The sequence below is a fragment of the Bubalus bubalis genome, chromosome 5, assembly GCF_019923935.1.
Source record: "Bubalus bubalis isolate 160015118507 breed Murrah chromosome 5, NDDB_SH_1, whole genome shotgun sequence".
NCBI lineage: Eukaryota > Metazoa > Chordata > Mammalia > Artiodactyla > Bovidae > Bubalus > Bubalus bubalis.
In genome coordinates this window covers 123,201,112-123,228,416 of record NC_059161.1, presented here as the reverse complement: position 1 = coordinate 123,228,416, position 27,305 = coordinate 123,201,112, and the positions used below count along the sequence as shown (strand labels likewise).

Here is a 27,305-nt window from a genome sequence, read left to right as displayed (position 1 = left end):
CCGCATCTCTTGCATCTCCTGGATTGGCAGGCAGATTCTTTAACCACTGGTGCCAGTTGGGAAACCCTGGATGGTGCATTCATGGGTAGTAACTTTATCATCGTTTCAAAACTACATGTATCCCATTATTATTATTTTTGTGTGTATACATATATGTACATATATATATATATAAAACACATATGTATATAATTTAATTAAAAGCATGTAAAAGATTATCTGTCCATCTACCTAGTCTGAATCTCCCAAGATTTTACTCCTAAACAAGAAGATGCTTCTCCAAGACCTCCTAAAGTGAAAGTGAAGTCGCTCAGTCGTGTCCGACTCTTTGCGACCCCATGGACAGTAGACTGCACCAGGCTCCTCCATCCATAGGATTTTCTAGGCAAGAGTACTAGAGTGGGTTGCCATTTCCTTCTCCAGGGAATCTTCCCGACCCAAGGATCAAATCCAGGTCTTCCGCATTGTAGACAGACGCTTTACCATCTGAGCCACCAGGGAAGTCCAACCAAGCCTGACCTCCTCTCTGCATTTGTTGCTCCTCTGCACCGCTTCAGCTTCTCCAACCACATCAGATTCCACCTCTGAGTCCTATGCAAAGGGTTGTTACTTTCCATCCCACCAATAGCCTACGCTGCTTTTCCCGGCCTTTCCTCTCAACATCCCTCTGCCCCCAGGTTCCTGGGCCTCCGAGCTCGCGATCGGTGCCTGCCCTGTTCGGGCACGTGCTCACCGCGCCCTCGCGCTCCGGCCGCGCGCCCCCGCCGTTTGCTGCGCGCCCGCATGCCGGCTCCGCTCCCCTCCGCCCTCCCCGCGCGCCGCCGACCGGCCCGCGCCGTCTGGGAACTAGCCCGGCGCGTCGCCCCCTGCGAGGCCCGGGGACCGGCGGGGCGGCAGCAGCGGGATGGGCCTGAGCCCCGCCGCCCGGGACGAGGGCGGGCGCCGCCTCCCTAGGTTCCCACGGTCCCGCGTCAGGCCCGCCTTGAGAACCGCGAGTACTGGGCCGAATGGCACCCAGCCCGCTCCTGGACTTCCAGCCGGGCCCCGGTCAGGCCGCCGCGGGCGTGGGGCTTCTCCCCACCGAGCCGCCACGCCCGGACCTGGAGCCTTCCAGGGTCGTTCTCCAGGTCCCAGCAGGCCCTCGGACCTCCAGAAAGGTCACCGTGGTTTCCTTCAATTCTCCTCGTAGATATTTGTTCATTGTTAGAGATGCTTGTTAACGGAAATAAGTGAATAGTTAGGAATGGTCGTTGGCTACTAATTTAATCAAAGAGGGCCAGGCATCCAGCGACCTTCTCGAGTATTTACCGAGTAAACAGACGCGGCTGCTGCCCGGCAGGTAGAGTTCAGAACGGCTCCAGCCCCACAGAAGCTTCTGCCATTGGGTTTAACCCCAAGTCTTCTGCCATCTGGGCTAGAGGCAACTGCTCCCCGATTCCATACCCAGGATTTCCAAAATCTCTCTTTCCCGGAGGAGGAACCCTTTTCAGGATGGTCCACAGCCCCCTTTATCCCAAACTTTATTGAGGGCTAAAAATGGCATCTGGTCCCATCACTTCATGGGAAATAGATGGGGAAACAGTGTTAACAGCGTCAGACTTTATTTTTTTGGGCTCCAAAATTACTGCAGATGGTGATTGCAGCCATGAAATTAAAAGATACTTACTCCTTGGAAGGAAAGTTATGACCAACCTAGATAGCATATTAAAAAGCAGAGATATTACTTTGCTAACAAAGGTATGTCTAGTCAAGGCTATGGTTTTTCCAGTGGTCATGTATGGATGTGAGAGTTGGACTGTGAAGAAAGCTGAGCGCCGAAGAATTGATGCTTTTGAACTGTGGTGTTGGAGAAGACTCTTGAGAGTCCCTTGGACTGCAAGGAGATCCAACCAGTCCATCCTAAAGGAGACCAGTCCTGGGTGTTCATTGGAAGGACTGATGCTGAGCCTGAAACTCTGATTCTTTGGCCACCTCATGCGAAGAGTTGACTCATTGGAAAAGACCCTGATGGTGGGAGGGATTGGGGGCAGGAGGAGAAGTGGACGACAGAGGATGAGATGGCTGGATGGCATCACTGACTCGATGGACATGAGTTTGGGTAAACTCTGGGAGTTGGTGATGGACAGGGAGGCCTGGTGTACTGTGATTCATGGGGTCGCAAAGAGTCGCACACGACTGAACGACTGAACTGAGCTGGGAGCTGGGCTCAGTGCTAGACTAGATCTCCCACCTTTGCATCGCTGTCAAGGCTTGGCTCCAACCCTCCTTTCATGGATTACACTTCCCATAGAAGGCAGTTGTGGTTTAAATATTCAGTAACATGATTTTTTTTTCCTTTGAATTAGAAGAATCTGTGGGATATCAGGCGTTAGACCAGCTTTTGCCCAAGAAGCCACAGCAGGGCACGATAGAACAGGGCAGAAGCGATGTCCAGCAGGGGTAAGATTCTTTCTTTGTGTGGAAGGACTGGGTCTTTGGGTGGTTTTAAAGAACTGACTTTGATAACAGTTCTGTAATACAAATCCTTAGCTGGTGTCTGCATGAACCAGGCTGCCAGCAACGGAGCCTGGTGTGCTCCTGGTGACAACAGCGGGAGGGCAGTCCTGGGACCTGCAGGCCAGGCCGGAGGCCGCCTTGTAGTAGTTTCTAGCCATTCTGCAGACCCCTGAGAACTGAACTGCTTCCCAAGAATGCTTGCAATATTGCCCGCTGGTCTCAGTAACTAATGAATGATGCAACCATCTTCCAGTTTCTACAGTTGACTTTCTTAAGAAACATGACATTTGTCTCTGTTTAAGATTCTGAGAGCTGAAAGTTTGGAGAAGAACAATACTGAAAATGGGGAGTACGCCCCACCTCCTCCCTATCACTCCCATACACTATACCTTTGGAGAAGAGTTAAAATTTGGGGATGGTAAGGAAAAAGCCATTTTGGGGGTGGTCATTCTGAACCCAGTGATTGAACCTGGGTCTCCTACATTGCAGGCAGACTCTTTACCATTTGAGCCACCAGGGAAGCCAGATGTATACATATGCTTTTCCATTTAACCCTCTTGATAGCTCTGTGAGACCAATATTAGCATCTCTAGTTTACAGACAGTCAAACCGAGGTTCAGACAGACTAGTTTACTAGCTCAAGGTTGCACAGCAAATATGAGAGCCAGGATTCAAACTCAGGTCTTTGTGGCGCCATGTATTTCACTCTATTGTTCTACCCCAAAATCATATCCCTGCCTTTAGTTTCAGTCCTCTCCTGTAACATTTTGCTTCAAGGGACAAAATATACTGATTTCTATCACATTACTGGCAGTTACAGTGCTGTCAACAGGCTTTCTCAGAAATATGGAGCTAATTATTGGAAGAAACAGTCCAACAGTTGAGGGGCCCTTCTGGCCTGGAGGACTGGGAGGGGAAGGGATGAGGAGAGGCCTGTTGAATTTCCTTAGAAGTCATTGTGTACTATTTTAAAAAAGCTATGTGGGTGGCGGATTCATTTTGATATTTGGCAAAACTAATACAATTATGTAAAGTTTAAAAAAAAAAAAAAGCTATGTGGGATGGTATGGGGAGGGAGGAGGGTTCAGGATGGGGAACATGTGTATACCTGTGGCGGATGCATGTTGATATATGGCAAAACCAATACAATATTGTAAAGTTAAAAAAAAAAGCTATGTCTAAATATTTAAAAACATCAAAAAAAAAAAAAAAGATTAGTAGAGGGAGGGAAACACCCCTGAAAGCTACTCATTGCTGTCATTAGCATTTTAAACAATTGTCTGAAAAGCAGAAAACAGCCATTATTTTGCAGGACAGAATGGCATCACAGAAACAAATTTCATAGGCAAAATGTTTCCTAGAATCTCAAAACTGAAAGATATCTTAAAATCGTAACTCTGAAGTAATACAGAATTTCCAATAGTTGTGAAGTAGTGGTTTTTCTGTTAACTATACAAAATTCATTTAGGGAGAAGCCCGTAGTCAGCCTGGAGTCCACACCCAACCAGAAGAGAGCAGAGCAGAATTCAACCCCAAAGCCTGGGACTGCGGGCAGGTTAATGAAGCAAGCAGCGGAGGTGGGTACTGTGGGAATTCTCAGATGAGGCATATCTTTAATTCCTGGAGACTTCTCTACATTATACTGTATTTTACTTGATTTATACCATGGCAGGTTGAACTGCACACTGATTAAGGATGCTTTCAGTTCAGTTCAGTTCAGTTGCTCAGTTGTGTCCAATTCTTTGCAGCCTCACAGACTGCAGCATGCCAGTCCATCACCAACTCCCGGAGTTCACCCAAATTCATGTTCATTTATTCGGTGATGCCATCCAATCATTGCATCCTCTGTCATTCCCTTCTCCTCCTCCCTTCAATGTTTCCCAGCATCAGGGTCTTTTCAAATGAGTCAGCTCTTTGCATCAGGTGGCCAAAGTATTGCAATTTCAGCTTCAACATCAGTCCTTCCAATGAACACTCAGGACTGATATCCTTTAGGATGGGCTGGTTGGATCTCCTTTCAGTCCAAGGGACTTGCAAGAGTCTTCTCCAACACCACAGTTCAAAAGCATAAATTCTTCAACACTCAGCTTTCTTTATAGTCCAACTCTCACATTATACATGACTAAAAAACACCATAGCCTTGACTAGACGAACCTGTGTTGGCAAAGTAATGTCTCTGCTTTTTGATATGCTGTCTAGGTTGGTCACAACTTTTCTTCCAAGGAGCAAGCGTCTTTTAACTTCATGGCTGCAATCACCATCTGCAGTGATTTTGGAGCCTTAAAAAATAAAGTCAGCCACTGTTTCCCCATCTATTTCCCATGAAGTGATGGGACCAAATGCCATGATCCCAGTTTTCTGAATGCTGAGCTTTAAGCCAACTTTTTTTTTTACTTTTGTTTTTTATTTATTTTAATTGAGGGATATTTGGTTTATGGTATTGTGTTGGTTTCTGCCATACATCAGCATGAGTCACAGGTATACATATACCCACTCCCTCTTGAACATCCCCCCACCTCCCACCCCATTCAATTTTACTTTTTATTTTTTTTTTTGTATTGGTTTTGCCATATATCAACTTTTTCACTCTCCTCTTTCACTTTCATCAAGAGGCTCTTTAGTTCTTGTTCACTTTCTGCCATAAGGGTGGTGTCATCTGCATGTCTGAGGTTATTGATCTTTCTCCCGGCAACCTTGATTCCAGCTTGTGCTTCTTCCAGCCCAGTGTTTCTCATGATGTATTCTGCGTATAAGTTAAATAAGCAGGGTGACAATGTACAGCCCGACGTACTCCTTTTCCTATTTGGAACCAGTCTGTTGTTCCATGTCCAGTTCTAACGGTTGCTTCCTGACCTACATACAGATTTCTCAAGAGGCAGGTCAGGTGGTCTGGTATTCCTATCTCTATCAGAACTTTCCACAGTTTATTGTGATCCACACAGTCAAAGACTTTGGCAGAGTCAATAAAGCAGAAATAGATGTTTTTCTGGAACTCTCTTGCTTTTTCAATGATCCAGGAGATGTTGACAATTTGATCTTTGGTTCCTCTGCCTTTTCTAAATCGAACTTGAACATCTGGAATTTCACGGTTCACGTATTGTGAAGCCTGGCTTGGAGAATTTTGAGCATTACTTTACTAGTGTGTGAGATGAGTGAAGTTGTCTGGTAGTTTAAGCATTCTTTGGCATTGCCTTTCTTTGGGATTGGAATGAAAACTGACATTTTCCAGTCCTGTGGCCACTGCTGAGTTTTCCAAATTTGTTAGCACATCGAGTGCAGCACTTTCACAGCGTCATCTTTTAGGATTTGAAACAACTCAACTGGAATTCCATCACCTCCACTAGCTTTGTTCGTAGTGATGCTTCCTATGGCCCACTTGACTTTACATTCCAGATGTCTGGCTCTACGTGAGTGATCACACCATTGTGGTTATCTGGGTCATGAAGATCTTTTTTGTATAGTTCTTCTGTGTATTCTTGCCACCTCTTCTTAATATCTTCTGCTTCTGTTAGGTCCATACCATTTCTGTCCTTTATCGAGCTCATCTTTGCATGAAATGTTCTCTTGGTATCTCTAATTTTCTTGAAGAGATCTCTAGTCTTTCCCATTATGTTGTTTTCCTCTATTTCTTTGCATTGATCACTGAGGAAGGCTTTCTTATCTCTCCTTGCTATTCTTTGGAACTTTGCATTCAAATGAGTATATCTTTCCTTTTCTCCTTTGCTTTTTGCTTCCCTTCTTTTCATAGATATTTGTAAGGCCTCCTCAGACAGCCATTTTGTTTTTTTGCATTTCTATTTCTTGGGGATGGCCTTGATCCCTGTCTCCTGTACAATGTCATAAACCAGCATCCATAGTTCATCAGGCACTCTGTCCATCAGATCTAGTCCCTTAAATGTATTTCTCACTTCCACTGTATAATCATAAGGGATTTGATTTAGGTCATACCTGAATGGTCTAGTGGTGTTCCCTACTTTCTTCAATTTAAGTCTGAATTTGGCAATAAGGAGTTCATGATCTGAGCCACAGTCAGCTCCTGTTTTTACCGACTGTATAGAGCTTCTCCATCTTTGGCTGCAAAGAATATAATCAATCTGATTTTGTTGTTGACCATCTGGTGATGTCCATGTGTAGAGTCTTCTCTTGTGTTGTTGGAACAGGGTGTTTGCTATTACTAGTGCGTTCTCCTGCCTTTGCCCTGCTTCATTCCGTACTCCAGGGCCAATTTTGCCCATTACTCCAGGTGTTTCTTGACTTCCTACTTTTGCATTCTAGTCCCCTATAATGAAAAGGACATCTTATAGGGGACATTCTAGTCCACTATAATGAAAAGGACATTCAAAAAGATGTCCTTTTTTGGGTTTTAGTTCTAACAGGTCTTGTAGGTCTTCATAGAACCGTTCAACTTCAGCTTCTTCAGCGTTACTGGTTGGGGCATAGACTTGGATTACTGTGATATTGAATGGTTTGCCTTGGAAATGAACAGAGATCATTCTGTAGTTTTTGAGATTGTATCCAAGTAATGCATTTTGGACTCTTTTGTTGACTATGATGGCTACTCCAATTCTTCTAAGAGATTCCTGCCCACAGTAGTAGATATAATGGTCATGTGAGCTAAATTCACCCATTCCAGTCCATTTTAGTTCTCTGATTCCTAAAATGTTGATGGTCACTCTTGCCATCTCCTGTTTGACCACTTCCAATATGCCTTGATTCATGGACCTAATATTCCAGGTTCCTATGCAATATTGCTCTTTACAGCATCGGACCTTGCTTCTATCACCAGTCACATCCACAACTGGGTGTTGTTTTTGCTTTAGCTCCATCTCTTCATTCTTTCTGGAGTTATTTCTCCACTGATCTCCAGTAATATATTGGGCACCTACTGACCTGGGGAGTTCACCTTTCAGTGTCCTATATTTTTAGCTTTTAAGCTGTTCTTGAGGTTCTCAAGGCAAGAAAACTGAAGTGGTTTGCCATTCCCTTCTCCAGTGGACCATTTTTGTCACAACTCTCCACCATGACCTGTCTGTCTTGGGTGGCCCTACATGGTTTAGTATTTCATTGAGTTAGACTGTGGTCCATGTGATTAGATGTTGAGAAACCAGGAAGCAACAGTTAGAACTGGGCATGGAACAACAGACTGGTTCCAAATCGGGAAAGGAGTGTGTCAAGGCTGTATATTGTCACCGTGCTTATTTAACTTATATGCAGAGTACATCATGAGAAATGCTGAGTTGGAAGAAGCACAAACTTGAATCAAGATTGCTGGGAGAAAGATCAATAACCTCAGATATGCAGATGGCACCACCCTTATGGCAGAAAGTGAAGAACTAAAGAGCCTCTTGATGAAAGTGAAAGAGGAGAGTGAAAAAGTTGATATATGGCAAAACCAATACAAAGAAAAATAAAAAGTAAAATTGAATGAGGTGGAAGGGGGGAGGGATGTTCAAGAGGGAGGGGGTATATGCATACCTGTGACTCATGTTGATGTATGGCAGAAACCAACACAATACCATAAACCAAATATCCCTCAATTAAAATAAATAAAAAACAAAAGTAAAAAAAAAAAGTTGGCTTAAAGCTCAGCATTCAGAAGACTGATATCATGGCATTTGGTCCCATCACTTCATGGGAAATAGATGGGGAAACAGTGAAAACAGTGTCAGACTTTATTTTTTAAGGCTCCAAAATCACTGCAGATGGTGACTGCAGCTATGAAATTAAAAGACACTTACTCTTTGGAAGGAAAGTTATGACCAACCTAGATAGCATATTAAAAAGCAGAGATATTACTTTGCTAACAAAGGTCCATCCAGTAAAGGCTGTGGTTTTTCCAGTGGTCATGTATGGATATGAGAGTTGGACTGTGAAGAAAGATGAGCGCCAAAGAATGGATGCTTTTGAACTGTGGTGTTGGAGAAGACTCTTGAGAGTCCCTTGGACTGCAAGGAGATCCAACCAGTCCATCCTAAAGGAGACCAGTCCTGGGTGTTCATTGGAAGGACCGATGCTGAGCCTGAAACTCCAATACTTTGGCCACCTCATGCAAAGAGTTGACTCATTGGAAAAGACCCTGATGGTGGGAGGGATTGGGGGCAGGAGGAGAAGGGGACGACAGAGGATGAGATGGCTGGATGGCATCACCGACTTGATGCACATGAGTTTGGGTGAACTTTGGGTGTTGGTGATGGACAGGGAGGCCTGGCGTGCTGCGATTCATGGGGTCACAAAGAGTTGGACATGACTGAGTGACTGAACTGATGCCTTTTAAATGGTTTAGAAACAGCTTTATGGATCTGTTTATTGAGCAGTTATTGAGGTATAACCAACATACCAAAAACTGCATATATTCAGAGTATACAGTTGGGTATAATTTGACGTGTGTATTCAGCCATGAAACCATCACCACCATCAAGATAACGGATAACCAGGAATTCCCTGGCAGGCCAATGGCTAGGACTCTGCTTTCACTGCTAAGGCTGCAGGTACAATCCCTGGTGGGGGCACAGACATCTGCATAACTCCCACAGCTTTCTTTGTCCCCCTCTGTAAACCCCTCCCTCTTCCACTCACATCCCCATGCAACAACTGATGTGCTTTATGTTGCTATGTGTTAGTCTGCATTTTCTAGAGGCTTGCATAAATGGAATCATATTGTATGTGCTTTTTTGTGTCTCTCTCTCTCCTTTCACATAATTTCATATAATTATTCCAAGTTATATCTATGTTGCTGCATGCTATCAAAAGTTTGTTTCTTTTTATTACTAAGTAGTAATTCATTGTATGGATAGACCACTATTTGTTCATTCACTCATCCATTGATGGGCATTTGGGTTGTTTCTAGTGTTTGGCTGTTGCAAATAAAGCTGCTTATGAACATGTGTGTACAGATTGTTACAGGGAAGAGCCAATTTTGACTCCATATTGAATCTGTTTCTTTGACTTTACCTTGTGTTTCCCATTGCTTTTGGTCACTAAAAAGATACTGTCCATACATAATGGCCTGCCTCAGGGAACCCTCCCCTCTGCTGTAGGCAGGAATAAGCCCTCCACCCACTTCCTTGTATCACCCCTCAGAGTTATAAGACTTTCAGAAACTTTTATCATCTAGGGGCCTTATGAAAGACTGGTTTTTCTAAACAGGTGCCTATCTCTAGGAGAAGGGCCAGGGCTGGGCTGCCAGCCTGTGAAAGGGAAATAAATAACAAGATGGATGGAAGATTTTGAAGTGACGTCTTATTTCAAAGAGAGTAAAAGGGCAGAGAAAGCTTAATCTGGATTTGAAGACTGGAGCAGCAGCTGGGACTGGAGGTCAACCTGGAGGATATAGACTGGTTCCCTAAGGTTCATGAAGTGCTGGGGACCAGGTAAAGTCAAGGATAAAGGAAGGATGAGACTGGAAAAGCTTCCAGTATGGCTACAACCTTGGCTGCCATTAGAATCACCCAAGGAGCTCTTAAAACTCTGGTTCTCAGGCCATACTCCAGATCAGTCTTAATTTTTAAGAGCTCTGCAGGGGATTTCCATGTGCAGCCAAAGTTGAGACCCAAAGCTCAATACAATCAGTTTATAGTGGGAGAAACTTCAGCAAGAGAGCAGATGACTATTAAGCAGGTGACTCTGCCAAGCTGCCAAGTTGCTTCAGTTGTGTCCAACTCTGTGAGACCCCATGGACTGCAGCCTACCAGGCTTCTCTGTCCATGGGATTCTCCAGGCAAGATCACTGGAGTGGGTTGCCATTTCCTTCTCCAATGCATGAAAGTGGAAAGTGAAAGTGAAGTCACTCAGTTGTGCCTGACTCTTCGAGACCCCATGGACTGCAGCCCACCAGGCTCCTCCATCCATGGGATTTTCTGGGCAACAGTACTGGAGTGGGGCGCCATTGCCTTCTCCCAAGCAGATGACTCTAGGTGACTATTAAGTCTGTTGTAAGTTCCATTCAAGTTTTCACCTTCCTACCCCTGTTAAAACTCAACATTCAAAAAACCAAAGATTATGGCATACAGTCCCATCACTTCGTGGTAAATAGATGGGGAAAATGTGGAAACAGTGACAGATTTAATTTTCTTGGGCTCCAAAATCACTGTGGACAGTGACTACAGCCATGAAATTAAAAGACACTTGCTCCTTGGAAGAAAAGCTATGACAAACCTAGACAGCATATTAAGAAGCAGAGACATCATTTTGCCAACAAAGGTCTGTATAGTCAAAGCTATAGTTTTTCCAGTAGTCATGGATGGATATGAGAGTTGGACCATAAAGAAGGCTGAGTGCCAAAGAATTGATGCTTTTGAACTGTGGTGCTGGAGAAGACTCTTGAGAGTCCCTTGGACTGCAAGGAAATCAAACCAGTCAATTCATTCAGAATATTCAACCTTGATTATTCACTGGAAGGACTGGTGCTGAAGCTGAAACTACAATCCTTTGGCCATCTGATACAATCCTTTGGCCATCTGATGCTGGGGACAAGATGCTGATCCTGGGGAAGATTGAGGGCAGGAGATGAAGGGGGTGACAGAGAATGAATTAGTTGAATGGCATCACTAATTCAATGGACATGAGTTTGAGCAAACTCAGGGAAATAGTAAAGGACAGGGAAGCCTGGAGTGCTGCAGTCCATGGGGTGACAAAGAGTCAGACATGAATTAGCAACTCAACAGCAACAACCCTTATCCAGTGGCAATGTTGCAGGTGGGTTAAAATTCTAAAATCCACTTTCCTCAGTGCTGAAACTTTCTGTTTCTTGTACCAAGTTTGTTAAACATCCTTGATGGCCAGCATGTGGATTTATTTTGATTTTTTTCCCCTGGCTTAGACTAGCATCGGAATAAATTGTTCTGTCTTCCTAATGGCAATTATTCCAGGAAAATTCAGCAAGGATAGTGATTTCACTGTCCACATGGGAAGGCTGGTTTGGGGCGCCCTCTAGTGGGAACTCAGTTGCTATTGTATTTTCTCTTTCAGGCAGGAGTTAGTTTTGTCAGGGGGTAGAAACCTGGTTTTGGTCCTAGCTCTGCCAGCTGACTTGCAAAGGACTTTGGCAAGCACTTCATCTTTCTTGGCCACAATTTCTTCCATGTAGTATTGCTGAGTCAGTGGTCTGCTTTGTGTCTATAAAAATTCATTCCCTCAAGTGGTCAGGACTTCTGAAATGGCTGAGGATCTCAGAAAATCTCCCTAAATAGCAAAAATAAAGCTGGATGAAACTGTCAAATACAATGATTTAAAGACTCTGGGGCTTCCCTGGTGGCCCAGTGGTAAAGAACCTGCCTGCCAATGCAGGAGACGCATGCTCAATCCCTGGTCCAGGAGGATCCCACATGCTGTGGAGCAACTAAGCCTGTGTGCTACAACTTTTGAGCCTGTGCTCCAGAGCCTGGGAACAGCAACTACTTAAGCCGCACTCCCTAGAGCCCATGCTCAGCAACGAGAGAAGCCACCACAATGAGAAGCCTGCACACCACAAGGAGGAGTGGCCCCTGCTTGCTGCAACTAGAGAAAAACCTGTGCAGCAACAAAGACCCAGCACAACCAATAAATAAATGAAAGAAAATTCTGGAATTTGACCAAAAGCATACAGTAAGTTGATACACATTAAATCAAGAAAGTCTAACCCTGGAATCTCAGAACAATGGAGATCTGTAGTGTCTTAGTATGCCCTCCATCCCCTACCTTCCCCAGCTCTGTGGTGGGAAAGTGGGTGGGACATGCCAGGAGGACTGGCAGTGGCCACAGAGGGAAACTTTATTTGAAACAGAATGTGGAAAATTCCATGCCCAGGGATGTTGTTGAAAACAATAGTTACCTAAGTGACAGACATCATGGAAGGCCAAAATTGCAGCTAGTTTGAGGTTGCAGTGTTTGCTGGGACAAGCGATAGATTAACAGACCAGCCAGAAATTTAATACAGAAATGCAGGTACTGAGACAGTTAAAGAGGGCCTAGAAAAGCTGCTGGTCTGGAAGGGGTGCATAGGCTGCACACACATTCAGGAAACACTGGAGGGGCCTGTCCTTCCATTCCTGGAGGAGCATGAGGCCTTGTGAATGCAGAAAGTATTAAATAACAGCTCACAGACTTTTCAACTTTAAAACCTTGAATGAATTCTCCAAACCACACCAAGCTCCATAGGAAAAAAGTGATGCCTTATTGGCCCAAGAGGTGTGTCAGCCTCTGACCAGTCACTGCCCATGTCAGGCTTAAAAGTAAAAGCAAGAAAACAAAACAAAACTGGAGCAGATACACCAGGGGTTGAATAATGTGAGGGAAACAGATATTGCAGAATTAACCCAGGCAGGCCTTTAAACAAACAAACAAATAGCAGCAACCACCAGCTCTGGGGGAATCAGAATCAAAACAGTTGAAACATCTTGAAAGCCGAGAGAGAGAGAGAAAGAGAGAGAGAGAGAGAGAGAGAGAGACTCTTGTACAAAGGAACCACAATAAAACTGATAGCTGTTTTTTTGGTCAGAAATGATGGAGGCCAGAAAGCAGTGGGATGGGGTATGAAAAGTGACAAAAGGAAAAAAAAAAGCTGTCAACCAGAAATCCTATGTCTGGTAAACCATCTTTCAAAAATGAAGGTGGAATAAAGTGAAGTCTCAGATAAGTGAAGACTGGTAGAAAGTGTTGCTAGAGGACTTGCCTGAAAGGGAGTAGCAAAGAAAGTTCTTCAGGCTGAAAGGAAGTCACACCAGACAGTAACTAATCTACATGAAGAAATACAAAGCACCAGTAAAGGTAATTACATAGGTTATTATTGTAAAGGAATATAAATATATGTATTTTAGCTTTTATTCTAACTAATTTTAAAGTCATGGAGCTTATATTAGATCAAGGACTCCAGATGGGAATTTGAATCCACAGTTTCACAGCGGTTTGTGACTCAAACAGTCCAAAAAAGGATCATCTGACTTGCCAATACAAGATCCAGTTACAGGCCACCTACAAGAGACAAGCTATTTATGTATTATTTTGGTTGCATGGCTTACAGGATCTTAGTTCCCTGATCAGGAATTAAACCTGGGTCATGGCAGTGAAAGTGCTGAGTCCTAACCAGTGGACCACCAGGGAATTCCCAGGAGGCACTCTTTAGATTCAAGGTCATAAATAGGTTGGATGTAGAAAGATGCAAGCAGAATCACAGCTAGAGTGGTTATACTAATATAAAAAAAAATTAGACTTTTAAGAGAAGAAATTTTATTAAGGAGAGAAACAGTTTTGATGATAAAAGGCTAATTCATCAGGAAGATATAACAATTGTAAACACATATTAACAATATAAGCCCCGAATTCATGAAGAAAAGCTGACAGAATTGAAGAGAGAAATAGGCAATTCAGAAATAATAGTCAAGGACTTAGATACTCTACTCTCAATATTGGATAGAACAACTGGACAGAAAATCAGTGAGCATATAGAAGATTTGAACAATGATATTAATCAACTTAACCTAACTGACTTTTACAGAATAGTCTACTCAAAAATAAAACACATATTCTTCTTAAGCAGACTTGAATATTCCCCAAGATAGATCATATTCTAGGCCATAAAGCAAGTCTCAGCAAATTTAAAGGGATTGAATCATACAAAATATTTCTTTGTTCACATGAAATTAAACTAGAAATCAATAACAATGAAATTTGGGAAATATGTATTTGGAAACTAAAAAACATACTTCTAAATAATCCATGGGTGAAATAAAAATATACAAATTAGAAGATATTTTCAGTTGAATAAAAATGAAAGCAACACATCAAATTTTATTAGATGCAGTTAAAGCAGTGCTTTACTACTACTACTACTAAGTCGCTTAAGTCGTGTCCGACTCTGTGCGACCCCATAGACGGCAGCCCACCAGGGTCCCCCATTCCTGGGATTCTCCAGGCAAGAACACTAGAGTGGGTTGCCATTTCCTTCTCCAATGCATGAAAGTGAAAAGTGAAAGTGAAGTCCCTCAGTCGTGTCCGACTCTTTGCAACCCCATGGAATGCAGCCTACCAGGCTCCTCCGTCCATGGGATTCTCAAGGCAAGAGTACTGGAGTGGGGTGCCATGCTTATATTAAAAAAGAAGAGAGATTTCAAATCAAGAATCCAAGTTCTTACCTTGATAAACTGGAAAAAAGAAAGCAAGCTAAACTCAAAGCAAGTAGAAGGAAGCCATATGTTGTTTCTCCGAGATGATAAACAAAATGGGCAGAACTTTTGCTACGTTCATTGACCAAGAGAAAAAGAGAGAAAACTCAAATTACCAAAATCAACACGGAAAGAGGGAGCTTGTTACCAATCTTGCAGAAACTAAAAGGATAGTAAAGGAATACTATGAACAACTTTATACTAATAAATTAGAAAACATACATGAAATGAACAAACTCCTAGAAAGACACAGATTACAAAACTGGCTCAGGAATAACTTGAAAATCTGAACAGACCTACAACAAATAAATTGAATTTGTAAATAAAATATCTTTTCACAAGGAAAAACTCAGGCCCAGATGGCTTGACTTGAGAATTCTACTATATCTCTAAAAAAGAAAAGTTACCAATCCCTCATAAACTCTAAAAAATAGAGGAGGGAATGCTTCCCAAATCATTCTGAGGTCAGTGTTACCCAATAATAAAGTACCCTGATACTAAAATCAGGCAAAGAAAAGAATTACAGACCTTATGAATATAGATGTAAAAGTCCTCCACAAAATATTAGCAAACTGAATTTCAGTTCAGTTCAGTTCAGCCACTCAGTCATGTCCGACTCTTTGTGACCCCATGAATCACAGCACACCAGGCCTCCCTGCCCATCACCAACTCCCAGAGTTCACCCAAACTCATGTGCATTGAGTCGGTGATGCCAAGGATTATACATCATTAATAAGTGAGATTTATCCCAAGAATTAAGAGTTTGGTGTGACAAAAAAAAGTTTGGTGTGATACAGAACCTGCAGGAGATCCCCTTCCTCTTGCAGTGTCTTTCTAGAGCCCTCTATTGAAAAAGTTTGCATGATGCTCACCCTAACTCAAGATGGATGGGTCATGGTGGAGAGGTCTGACAGAATGTGGTCCACTGGAGAAGGGAATGGCAAACCACTTCAGTATTCTTGCCTTGAAAACCCCATAAACAATATGAAAAGGCAAAATGATAGGATACTGAAAGAGGAACTCCCTAGGTTGGTAAGTGCCCAATATGCTACTGGAGATCAACAGAGAAGTAACTCCAGAAAGAATGAAGGGATGGAGCCAAAGCAAAAACAATACCCAGTTGTGGATGTGACTGGTGATAGAAGCAAGGTCCGATGCTGTAAAGAGCAATTTTGCATAGGAACCTGGAATGTCAGGTCCATGAATCAAGGCAAATTGGAAGTGGTCAAACAGGAGATAGCAAGAGTGAACGTCGACATTCTAGGAATTAACAACTCAAATGGACTGGAATGGGTGAATTTAACTCAGATGACCATTATATCTACTACTCTGGGCAGGAATCCCTTAGGAGAAATGGAATAGCCATCATGGACAACAAAAGAGTCCAAAATGCAGTACTTGGATGCAATCTCAAAAACGACAGAATGATCTCTGTTCGTTTCCAAGGCAAACCATTCAATACCACAGTAATCCAAGCCTATGCCCTAACCAGTAATGCTGAAGAAGCTGAAGTTGAACGGTTCTATGAAGACCTACAAGACCTTTCAGAACTAACACCCAAAAAAGATGTCCTTTTCATTATAGGAGACTGGAATGCAAAAGTAGGAAGTCAAGAAACACCTGGAGTAACAGGCAAATTTGGCCTTGGAGTACAGAATGAAGCAGGGCAAAGGCTAATAGAGTTTTGCCAAGAGAACACACTGGTCATAGCACACACCCTCTTCCAACAACACAGGAGAAGACTGTACACATGGACATCACCAGATGGTCAATACTGAAATCAGATTGATTATATTCTCTGCAGCCAAAGACGGAGAAGCTGTATACCATCAGTAAAAACAAGACCGGGAGCTGACTGTGGCTCAGATCATGAACTCCTTATTGCCAAATTCAGACTTAAATTGAAGAAAGTAGGGAAAACCACTAGACCATTCACGTATGACCTAAATCAAATCCCTTATGATTATAGAGTGGAAGTGAGAAATAGATTTAAGGGACTAGATCTGATAGATAGAGTGCCTGATGAACTATGGATGGAGGTTTGTGACATTGTACAGGAGACAGGGATCAAGACCATCCCCAATAAAAAGAAATGCAAAAAAGCGAAATGGCTGTCTGAGAAGGCCTTACAAATAGCTGTGAAAAGAAGAGAAGTCAAAAGCAAAGGAGAAAAGGAAAGATATAAACATCTGAATGCAGAGTTCCAAAGAATAGCAAGAAGAGATAAGAAAGCCTTCCTCAGGGATCAATGCAAAGAAATAGAGGAAAACAACAGAATGGGAAAGACTAGAGATCTCTTCAAGAAAATTAGAGATACCAAGGGAACATTTCATGCAAAGATGGGCTCGATAAAGGACAGAAATGGTATGGACCTAACAGAAGCAGAAGATATTAAGAAGAGGTGGCAGGAATACACAGAAAAACTGTACAAAAAAGATCTTCACGACCCAGATAATTACGATGGTGTGATCACTCACCTAGAGCCAGACATCCTGGAATGTGAAGTCAAGTGGGCCTTAGAAAGCATCACTATGAACAAAGCTAGTGGAGGTGATGGAATCCCAGTTGAGCTATTTCAAATCCTGAAAGATGATGCTGTGAAAGTGTTGCACTCAATATGCCAGCAAATTTGGAAAACTCAGCAGTGGGCGCAGGACTGGAAAAGGTCAGTTTTCATTCCAATCCCAAAGAAAGGCAATGCCAAAGAATGCTCAAACTACTGCACAATTGCACTCATCTCACACGCTAGTAAAGCAATGCTCAAAGTTCTCCAAGCCAGGCTTCAGCAATACGTGAACCGCAAACTTCCAGATGTTCAAGCTGGTTTTAGAAAAGGCAGAGGAATCAGAGATCAAATTGCCAACATCCACTGGATCATGGAAAAAGCAAGAGAGTTCCAGAAAAACATCTACTTCTGCTTTATTGACTATGCCAGAGCCTTTGACTGTGTGGATCACAATAAACTGTGGAAATTCTGAAAGAGGTGGGAATACCAGACCACCTGACCTGCCTCTTGAGAAATCTGTATGCAGGTCAGGAAGCAACAGTTAGAACTGGACTTGAAACAACAGACTGATTCCAAATAGGAAAAGGAGTACATCAAGGCTGTATATTGTCACCCTGCTTATTTAACTTATATGCAGATTGCATCATGAGAAACGCTGGGCTTGAAGAAGCAGAAGCTGAATCAAGATTGCCGGGAGAAATATCAATAACCTCAGATATGCAGATGACACCACTCTTATGGCAGAAAGTGAAGAGGAACTAAAAAGCCTCTTGATGAAAGTGAAAGTGGAGAGTGAAAAAGTTGGCTTAAGGCTCAATATTCAGAAAACTAAGATCATGGCATCTGGTCCCATCACTTCATGGGAAATAGATGGGGAGACAGTGGAAACAGTGTCAGACTTTAATTTTTATGCTCCAAAATCAGTGCAGATGGTGCTTGCAGCCATGAAATTAAAAGACACTTACTCCTTGGAAGGGAAGTTATGACCAACCTAGACAGCATATTAAAAAGCAGAGACATTACTTTGTCAAAAAGGTCCGTCTAGTCAAGGCTATGGTTTTTCCAGTGGTCATGTATGGATGTGAGAGTTGGGCTGTGAAGAAAGCTGAGCACTGAAGAATTGATGCTTTTAAACTGTGGTGTTGGAGAAGACTCTTGAGAGTCCCTTGGAATGCAAGGAGATCCAACCAATCCATTGTAAAGGAGATCAGTCCTGGGTGTTCATTGGAAGGACTAATGCTGAAGCTAAAACTCCAGTACTTTGGCCCCCTCATGCAAAGTGTTTAGTCACTGGAAAAGACCCTGATGGTGGGAGGGATTGGGGGCAGGAGGAAAAAGGGATGACAGAGGATGAGATGCCTGGATGGCATCACCGATCGATGGACATGAGTTTGAGTGAACTCCGGGAGTTGGTGATGGACAGGGAGGCCTGGTGTGCTGCAGTTCATGGGCTCGCAAAGAGTCGGACACGACTGAGTGACTGAACTGAACTGAACAGCATCAAGGAGAAAGTGTACAGGAGTTCCATCACTTACTGAAGGGCGTGTATGCATGTGGAGCTGTGCATTTGGAGCTGGCACTGTCAGCTTCTGTGGCTTTAATAATGAGGGTGGTGGCAGGAATGGGTGGGTCCTTCAGTCATTCGTGTGGAGAGATCCTTTTGCAGCCTGGGTTTCTGCAATGTGATGAAAGGCAGTGTCTTCACATTGAGTTGTAGCTGGTCCCCATACAGGATCTCTGGAGTTCCTTGGGCACATGAAGTCTCATTTTATTTTGTTTTTCCATCATAGGATAAACCAAAACCCAGACCTGGAGACCTGATTGAGATTTTTCGGATTGGCTATGAGCACTGGGCCATCTATGTGGAAGATGACTGCGTGGTTCACCTGGCTCCCCCAAGTAAGAGTGGATACTCTATTGCAGTGATCCCCTGGGTCATGGACCAATTCAGGTCCATGGCCTGTTAGGAACTGGGCAGTACAGTAGGAGGTGAGTGGCAGGCCAGTGAGTGAAGCTTCATCTGTATTTGCAGTGGCTCCCCATCGCTCACATTTCCAAATTGTCACAATGTGATAATAACAGAAATAAAGTGCACAATAAATTTAATGTGCTTGAATTATCCTGAAACCATCCTGTCCTGACCCATGGAAAAATTGTCTTCCTTGAGAATGGTCCCTGGTGCCAAAATGTTGGGGACCACTGCTCTATTGAAATATTGATATTGAAATTAGCAGCATAAAAGGGACAGTTAATTATTGTGTCCCTCAGCTGCTACCTTACTTCAGCAATAAAACACCAGAAGCATGACTGGACCTTAATTTACTGTGTGATTGAGCTTGGTCTCTGTCCATCAAAAACCACTGAGTGACCAGCCCTAAGACAGATGCAAGTGTGAAGAACATCCCTAAGTTCCCTGACCGCCTAGACCACTCTTTCTTTTAAAATAGAGATGTCAGGTGGCTCAATAGTAAAGAACCTGTATGCCAAGCAGGAGATACAGGTTTGATCCCTGGGTTAGGAATATCCCTCAGAGATGGAAATAGCACCCCACTCCAGTATTCTTGCCTGAAAAATCTCATGGACAGGGGATCCTGGGGGCTTCCAGTCCATGGGCTTCCAGTCCATCTTGAACACAACTTGGTTCAAGATCTCCCTCTATTTCTGAGGATTCCCTGGGAGGGGTGCAGATGCTTATACATTCTGATTGCACACTTGCTTCCTGTTGTCCCCAAATGCTATTTCCGGCTTCCTGGTCACCTTTGGCAGCTCCACCCTCACTGGGTCTCCCTGCTTTTCCAACCCATCCCAGGTGGCTTCACCCTCAGTGTGGACACTGTTCTTTCATTTCAGCATGAGCACAGGGCTGAGATTAAACAGGTGACTAATTAAATTTTAGTTGAGGTTTGATGTGGGTGGAAGTGGTGATAGTAGAAGATTACAGCATGGAATGTGAAACAGCTTAAAACTGGACATCTAGAACCACTGGTCACATGGTGTCCTCAGGAGATGGGACCTGGGGGAGCTGGAAGATGGAGAGGCAGGGGGCTCCACTGTGTAATCTTGGACACCTCTGGAATTTTGCCTCCTGTGCAAGTACTGCCTGTTCAAGTTGAGATTACAAAAGGGCACTGATACCAAATGCCTGTGACCACACCTCGATCACACCGCCTTGATGGACATGAGTTTGAGTGGACTCTGGGAGTTGGTGATGGACAGGGAGCTCTGGCATACTGCAGTCCATGGGGTTGCAAAGAGTCGGACACGACTGAGCGACTGAACCGAAATGAACACCTTGGTCACGGCTCTCCTGCCCATGTCCTGTCCCCTTCAATTGGCTCAGCCTCTCACCTGGCTGGGACCTTCATGCAAAGCAGAGTCCCTCTCTCCTGCTTTGCTTCCCCACTCATCCGACTGCCTGTCCCACTTCCTGTCTGAATGCCTATGTGAAAAATGAAAAATCATTTCACATTGCATTCATCTCCCCTCTCCTTTCCAGGCTAAATCCAGGAAACTTCTTCTAGTATAACCAGAGTTGTTATAGGGATAAGTTAACAGTTATGTCCCTACCCTCCCCATCAGATCTTCCTCTAAAAATGAATTCTGCCATCTTTGTCCCCTAAAACTGAATTGCCTACTGCCAGCTTTTGTGAAATCAGCAGATAGACTTCAAATGCTTCGCAAAGGAAACGGGACATTTCTTGCACTCACACAACTTACAGCGGGGGAGGGTTCCCATGTTTGCATATCCATATGGTTGTAGCAGGAAAACAGTCCTGTATTAAATTGCCACTTACCTGGCCTTGAGCAGGTTTCTGACCCTCTCTGAGGCTCTCCTCTAAGGACTGAGTATGATAATACAGCAGCTTCAAATGTTTCTTTTTTCAAAGCTGTGGAACCCTGGTTTTAAATAAACCCTCAAGGAGAATCCTAATACTTGAGTGGAGAGAAAGGGAGAATGGCTTTGGGTGGAAGCTAGTTGGAATGGGTCCCATCTAGAGTCCTGTCTGCGTGGCCTCTTGGCTTCACCTGCACCCCTGCAGGGGCAGCAGGGGGAGGCCTGGCAGGAAGCCATAATCCTTCCCCCAGGATCCAATGACTCTTACATGTAAGGGTGCTTGTCACCCTGGGTTCTGGTAAGGAAAGCAAGATTCCAGTCCTAGGACTTGGTTGAGTCAGTACACAGAATGGAATCTGGGACCACACCATAAGGTGCTTCTAGAGCTTGGTGAGAAAGAGATTGCTCTGAGGGCTGAAAGTGGGGAGTGCAGAAAACAGGGCAGGAGGTTTCTTGGGGAAGCTGGCCCTTTGCATTTCATTTAGCCCAACTCTGCATTCACTGTTGTGCCTTTTAGAGGCAGTGAAACTGGGGCCCTAAGAGAAGCCATTCACCCAGCCCCTGGAGTGAGCTGGTGGCTCTGTACCATGGCCCCTTGCAGCTCCCAACTTTGGCTTGTCTTTGGCCGCCAGGTGAGGACTTCGAGGCTGGCAGCATCACTTCTGTGTTCAGCAACCGGGCGGTGGTGAAATACAGTCATCTGGAGGATGTGCTGCATGGCTGCTCCTGGAAGGTCAACAACAAGCTGGATGGGACGTACCTGCCCCTGCCTGTGGACAAGATCATCCAGCGGACAAAAAAGATGATCAATAAGATTGTGCAGTACAGCCTGATCGAGGGGAACTGCGAGCACTTTGTCAATGACCTGAGATACGGCGTGCCCAGGAGCCAGCAGGTGTGGCATTCCACTCTCGGGAGTCCTTGCTCTGGTGCTCCAGGCTCTGTGGGCCCTGGTATGGGAGGTCTCCTGTCTCACGAGCAAAAAAGAAGATGCCAGGGAGCAAGGGGGGTGATAGGAGGTCCTCCCAAGGAGCCTGGGCCAGGCATTCAGGAGACCTAAGCCCAGGTCTGTGTGAAACTGATCCCTGTGTGACCGTGTCCAAGGGAGCTCCCCTCCCCACCTCTCAGACTCCCTGTATGTAGAATAAGGGACTCAGTGGCTGTGCCCTTCTGACTGCCACACTACAGGCAGATCCTGGGCTGAATGGCTCTGGGGGAGGAAGAGAACTAGGAGCCCAGGTTGCCTCCTGGAGGAAAGGGCTCCCCCCTGCCTCTGATGTCCATCTCAGGCAATCCTGGCTTGTCCAGGTCTCTCACGGCTCTAGCATCTTTGGGATGCTTCCTCCTAGACAGGCCAGTTCCTGAAGAGAGTGGTGAGGTAGGGGTGGGGCAGGGCGGGGTCCTAGGAGCCTCACCGAGGGTTCTGTGAGCTGGTCTCCTTTGCAGGTGGAGCATGTGCTGATGGAAGGAGCAAAGGCAGCAGGGGCAGTGCTCTCAGCCATGGTGGACAGCATAAGACCCAAACCAGAGACAGCCTGAAGGTGCTGAAAACCCCAGGCAGAGGAAGAGCGGCCGAGCTGGCAAAGAGAACCCAGGCCTCCTTCCCTCCCCTGCCTTCCTCTCTCCCTGGCCCCTTGTAAGAAAATTGTGAGCTTCTGGAAGAATCTAGAATGTACCCAATTGCCCCTCCAGAAATACATCCAATATATGTGCTCATAGGCCCCTGGACTCTGAGCATGGGAAGAACCTAATATTTGTTATGTATCTATTAGGCACCAGGCACTGTGCTAAGCATTTCACATACTTCATCTTAACTTTTTTTTTTTAATAGGAAAGGGGCCTTACTTACTTCTTATGATGAACCTAGTCTGTGATGCTTTTTAACATCCTGGAAGATCTGCTGAATGTTCCCAGGAGCAAAGAACTCTTTTCAGAAGTTCTCTTTACTGCCCTTTTCAGACCCCTCCCAGAGTGGTTCAGGGGAGGAAGCCTTTAAGGAAACCTGTAAACCTCACTGCTCAGGGCCAACTGTGCCTTCATCCAGAAGCAGGTTTCCCAAGAAATATTTTCTTTTAAAAATTATACATCAGCTTTATTCTTTATTGTCTAAAAAGTGTCCCAATGTAAAGTTTAATTGATGAGACCATTTATCTTGCATTTATGCCTCATAAGCACTAGAAAATTTAGAAATTTCCATCTTCACCAGTTTCAGAGGAATATTTAAAATAATTTAATCAATGGACTTTGGTGTGAATGAGGGAGAGAAAGGAGTGATTTTTGTGCTTTGAAGAATGTGGCCATGACAGTAAAGCTAAAATGATGGCTAGAGATTGTCGGTGCTAGCAGAGAGTTGAAGCCACCCCAGAAAACCAGAGAAGGACTCAAAATGCCTAGGAAGCATGAGAGTTTGGAAGAAATGGGGATGGAGCCCCCAGAGCATCTCAGATCAGGTCCGTTAGGATCTTCTGTGAGTCTTTCTCCCATTTGGAAGAAATAGACCTGTGGTGAAAGCATTCAGTTTCCTCTGCTCTGTTCTGTTCTTAGCCACCCAAGCTTGACTGACTCCTCCTGTCTCCCAGATTTTGGAGTCTGGATGTGTGTCTTTGATTGATTCCCCTCTGCCCTTCGTGAAGGGCCTCTCTCTCTTTGCTTTGCACAACAGTTTCAGGTGCTGGTGAGTGGAGCTCGCCCCCATCTCTGTGAATCAAGACTAGGATAAAGTCGTTGCCCCTGCTGCCATCTCCTCCTCCGTGCTCCCCGACATCACCGGAGTTCCCAGTATCCCTCCCTTCAGTCTCTTTATTCATGATATGGTCGAGGTTGGAGACTTCCTTTAGAGGACAACCCAAGTGCCAGGGTTATACTTTATACATTTTAGCTTTGAATGAACTCAGTGATAGATTAGTAAACCTTTTGATCTGAAGGTCACTTTGAACTCACAGACCATATTAATCATTAATCGAGAGAACAGGGTGTTGTTTGATTAACAAACAACTCTCTCACGCCAGGATGTATTAGGTAACTTTGAAATAAGGCACTTCTCTATTTCTTGCTTATGTTTGGAACAGAAAGACACTTCCCTGGGTCCTTTCTGGGTTGTACTAGGTGGGGCAGAGACCCTCCGAAGTATCTTCAGGGCTTATGTTCACTCAGTTCACCCAACAAGCATGTTGGAATGTCTGCCATGTGTCAAGCCCTGGCCCCGCCCACCTTTGTCTGAACCCAGGAGTGGTGGTCTGGGATGGAAGTGAGTAGTTCTGAGATGGTTGGAGGGATGCAAGACACAGTGGAGCATGGGTTGGAGACCACCTACTGGACAGTGGGCTCCCCCTGCTTCCAAGCTGTCCATAAAGTGGTGAGCTCTAGGAGGCACTCTTCACACTGCAGATGGGGAGGGGAGAGTTTCTTAAAGTGTCATTAAAAACTTGTAGCAGTTGCTGCATTCTAGGGTAAAAAGAACTCTACTTTGAGTGGGACCCCCGTGTGTGTGTGTGTGTGTGTGTGTGTGAGCGCTCCGTTGTGTCCAACTCTTTGCAACCCCATTTGACTATAGCCTGCTAGGCTCTTCTGTCCATTGGATTCTCCAGGCAAGAATACTGGAGTGGGTTGCCATTTCTTTCTCCAGGCATCTTCCCAACCCAGGGATTGAACCTGCATCTCTGGCGTCTCCTGCCTTGGCAGGTGGATTATTTACGACTAGTACCACCTGGAAAGCACTTGGGTGAGCCTGTTTAGTCTTGTAGATATAAAACACATACCCACAGTTGGAGAGGAGATCCCAAGGGAAAGCCATATGAATGCAAATATTTCTGAGATGTTAACTATTGGTTGTGTCTTTTTTTTTTTTTTAGTGTCTGTTCTTTTTTGCCTTGGCACGCGTGGGCCAAGTGGGGACAGTGGTGGCATTGGTTCGCTTGGCCTATCACGTGGAGCAGAGAACACCAATGTGCTGTGTGGTTAATGGTGGGGAGGCCCATTCTAAGTGACTCATGGGCTGGCAGCTCCTAGGCACAACCCAGATGTTTTGCTTAATGACGGAGGAGAGACGGACTTTGGGAAACCCTGAATAACCTCTGCAGAGATTACTGTGACAACAAAGGAATCTGGTTTTGCTGGCCATGCATTGGGAGATAGGAGGGGAAATATGCCAGTCAGGCGTGCAAACTGACACAATGGGAATGAACGCCCACCACTGGGGCAGCAGGCCAGAGCCTGAGGGGAGAAATGGAGGGGACCCCCTGAGTGATAGTGGGAATAGAGATAAGCTGCTCCCAGGTTCCTGGTTTTAAGTTTTTGTCTTATGCCTATAATCACCTATTGTTATCCACAAGCCTTGTATTTGCTGTGTTTGACACATGAAGGGGCCGGTATGCACGGTTTGTAGCACCTGAGAGGGCTGCAGCTAAGGGAAGAAGAGTCTCAGGGACCCCCAGAGGGAGTGCATTAGAAGCAAGCTGACCAGAGATTCCGTGGGGGGTCCTCTGGAATACTGTGGGACAGAACCGGATTTCCTGCAGGCCTGTGGGAAGGGAGCTCATTCAAAAAAGTAAAGATTTTAAAGGGAAAGTTGACTCAATTCTGCAGGACTAGGATTTTTATATCACACATAGTCAAGAGCAACATAAGGAGTGGGGGTGCTGGATACAGTCTGACCCCAGGCTGTTCCTACTGAAACTTCTGTTAACGTTGTAACAGAACAATACACGGTTAAACAAACTCTAAGAAGGCTGAGTTCAAACTCAAAGTTCTGTTCCCTGTGCTTTTGAAGCCAGCCAGCCCGTTGTCAGCCAGCTGAGCAGATGCTTTAATGAGAAGGCAGCTATTTGTTGACTGTGCCGGTGATGTTTCTTGGTGCAGAGAAAGTGGTTCATTTTTTAAAATTTGTTAAATTATGGTGGTGGATATTGAAAAGCATTTAGTTTTCTAGGTTAAATATAAAAAAGATAATTTTTATGTTTTGAGAAAAATTGCTTCAAGTTTCACTTAAAAGGTAAAGCATATGTGAGTTTGTAGCAATGTGGGGGGAATGCCTTGTAAATGAATAATTTTGGATTCTTCCAGGTGTGTTTCAAAAGAAGGGTGTTTGAAAAAGACAATCGACTGAGAAAAAAAAAAATTCGACCGAGGCCACAGCTTCCTGGCCTTTCCATCTTGATGCAGGAGGGCTCGCCCGACATTTGCATGAGCCTGCGAGCTGTGACCAAGGTGGTGGGGAGACAGTCTGAGCTGGGAAAACAAGGGAGTTCTGTCTTCAGGGGATTTTCCAGAGCAGTGCTTTCCAAGCTTTGCCTGAGCAGCGGAACCCTCCCTACAGGCACAATATCATGGAGCTGCTGAATGCCAGAAACAGACAAAATGGAGCAGCTGTGGGTGAAGCAGAGTCCAAAACTTCAAGACTGGCTAGCCTTGGAGGAGGGCATGTGCTACACCCGAAGCCTTCAGGGACAGGCTCCCAACAGTTCATGGGAGTAAAGTAATAATGCCAAGGACAGCAGTGACAGCAGAGTGCTCACCCTGTTCCAGGCACTGTTTTTTTTGTTTGTTTGTTGTTGTTTTTTTAAATTAGAGTGAATTTTATTTAATTTTAATTTAATTTTGGGGTATAGTTGATTTCCAATGTTGCGTTTCAGGTGTACAGCAATGTGATTCCCTTATATAAAATACATGTATCTATTCTTCTTCAGGGACTCGGGTTCGATCCCTGGGTTGGGAAGATCCCCTGGAGGAAGGCATGGCAATTCACTCCAGTATTCTTGCCTGGAGAATCCTATGGACAGAGGAGCCTGGCAGGTTACCGTCCATAGGGTTGCAAAGAGTCAGACACGACTGATGTGATTTAATACACACATTCTTTTTCAGCTTCTTTTCCCATATAGGTTATTACAGAATATTGAGTAGAGTTCCCTGTGCTGTATAGTAAGTACTTGTTATTTTATATACAGTACTGTGTATCTGTTAATCCCGGCCTCCTGATGACCATCAGTGACCCCGTGGGTCTATGTGTTCATTATCTCAGAGTCGCAGACTCTGTGCCCACCGTGAACAGGTTGCACCCACTCACCCAGCTTTGCCCAGTCCTTTAAGTGGATAAATGTTTATAGCAGTAATGTCTCCACTTGGCAAAATAAGGACTTTGGGATCAAGAGCTGCATTATAATGAAATTCGGGAAGAGGTAATTAAGGCCAGAAGATGCATAATGAAGAGGCCTATGTGGGGCAGGGACAAAGGGTTCCTCACCCACAGCCAAGGCAAAATCAATTGCGCATAATCTTTATATCAGACTTTGGCTGTTGGATGAATATTAACAGATATTCATGAGTAGGATAAATT

The 27,305-nt window shown here is 44.5% G+C and overlaps 1 protein-coding gene across 1 annotated transcript; it reads left to right on the top strand.

The window, feature by feature from the left end:
* The first annotated feature begins 847 nt into the window (after window positions 1–847).
* PLAAT5 (phospholipase A and acyltransferase 5) lies at window positions 848–23,860 on the top strand. Its single transcript, XM_006050965.4, has 6 exons — window positions 848–1,157; window positions 2,346–2,439; window positions 3,965–4,073; window positions 18,930–19,038; window positions 21,607–21,869; window positions 22,421–23,860. The coding sequence occupies exons 1-6, from the start codon at window positions 905–907 to the stop codon at window positions 22,511–22,513; spliced, it is 921 nt and encodes a 306-aa protein (XP_006051027.3). The 5' UTR covers window positions 848–904; the 3' UTR covers window positions 22,514–23,860.
* Window positions 23,861–27,305: the final 3,445 nt, after the last annotated feature.

Bases quoted from the DNA above. Each gene is read 5' to 3' on its own strand.
- PLAAT5 (XM_006050965.4), top strand. From the start codon at position 905: ATGGGCCTGAGCCCCGCCGCCCGGGACGAGGGCGGGCGCCGCCTCCCT. The intron at 1,158-2,345 runs GTCACCGTGGTT...CCTTTGAATTAG, and splicing joins GCCCTCGGACCTCCAGAAAG to AAGAATCTGTGGGATATCAG. The intron at 2,440-3,964 runs GTAAGATTCTTT...AAATTCATTTAG, and splicing joins AGAAGCGATGTCCAGCAGGG to GGAGAAGCCCGTAGTCAGCC.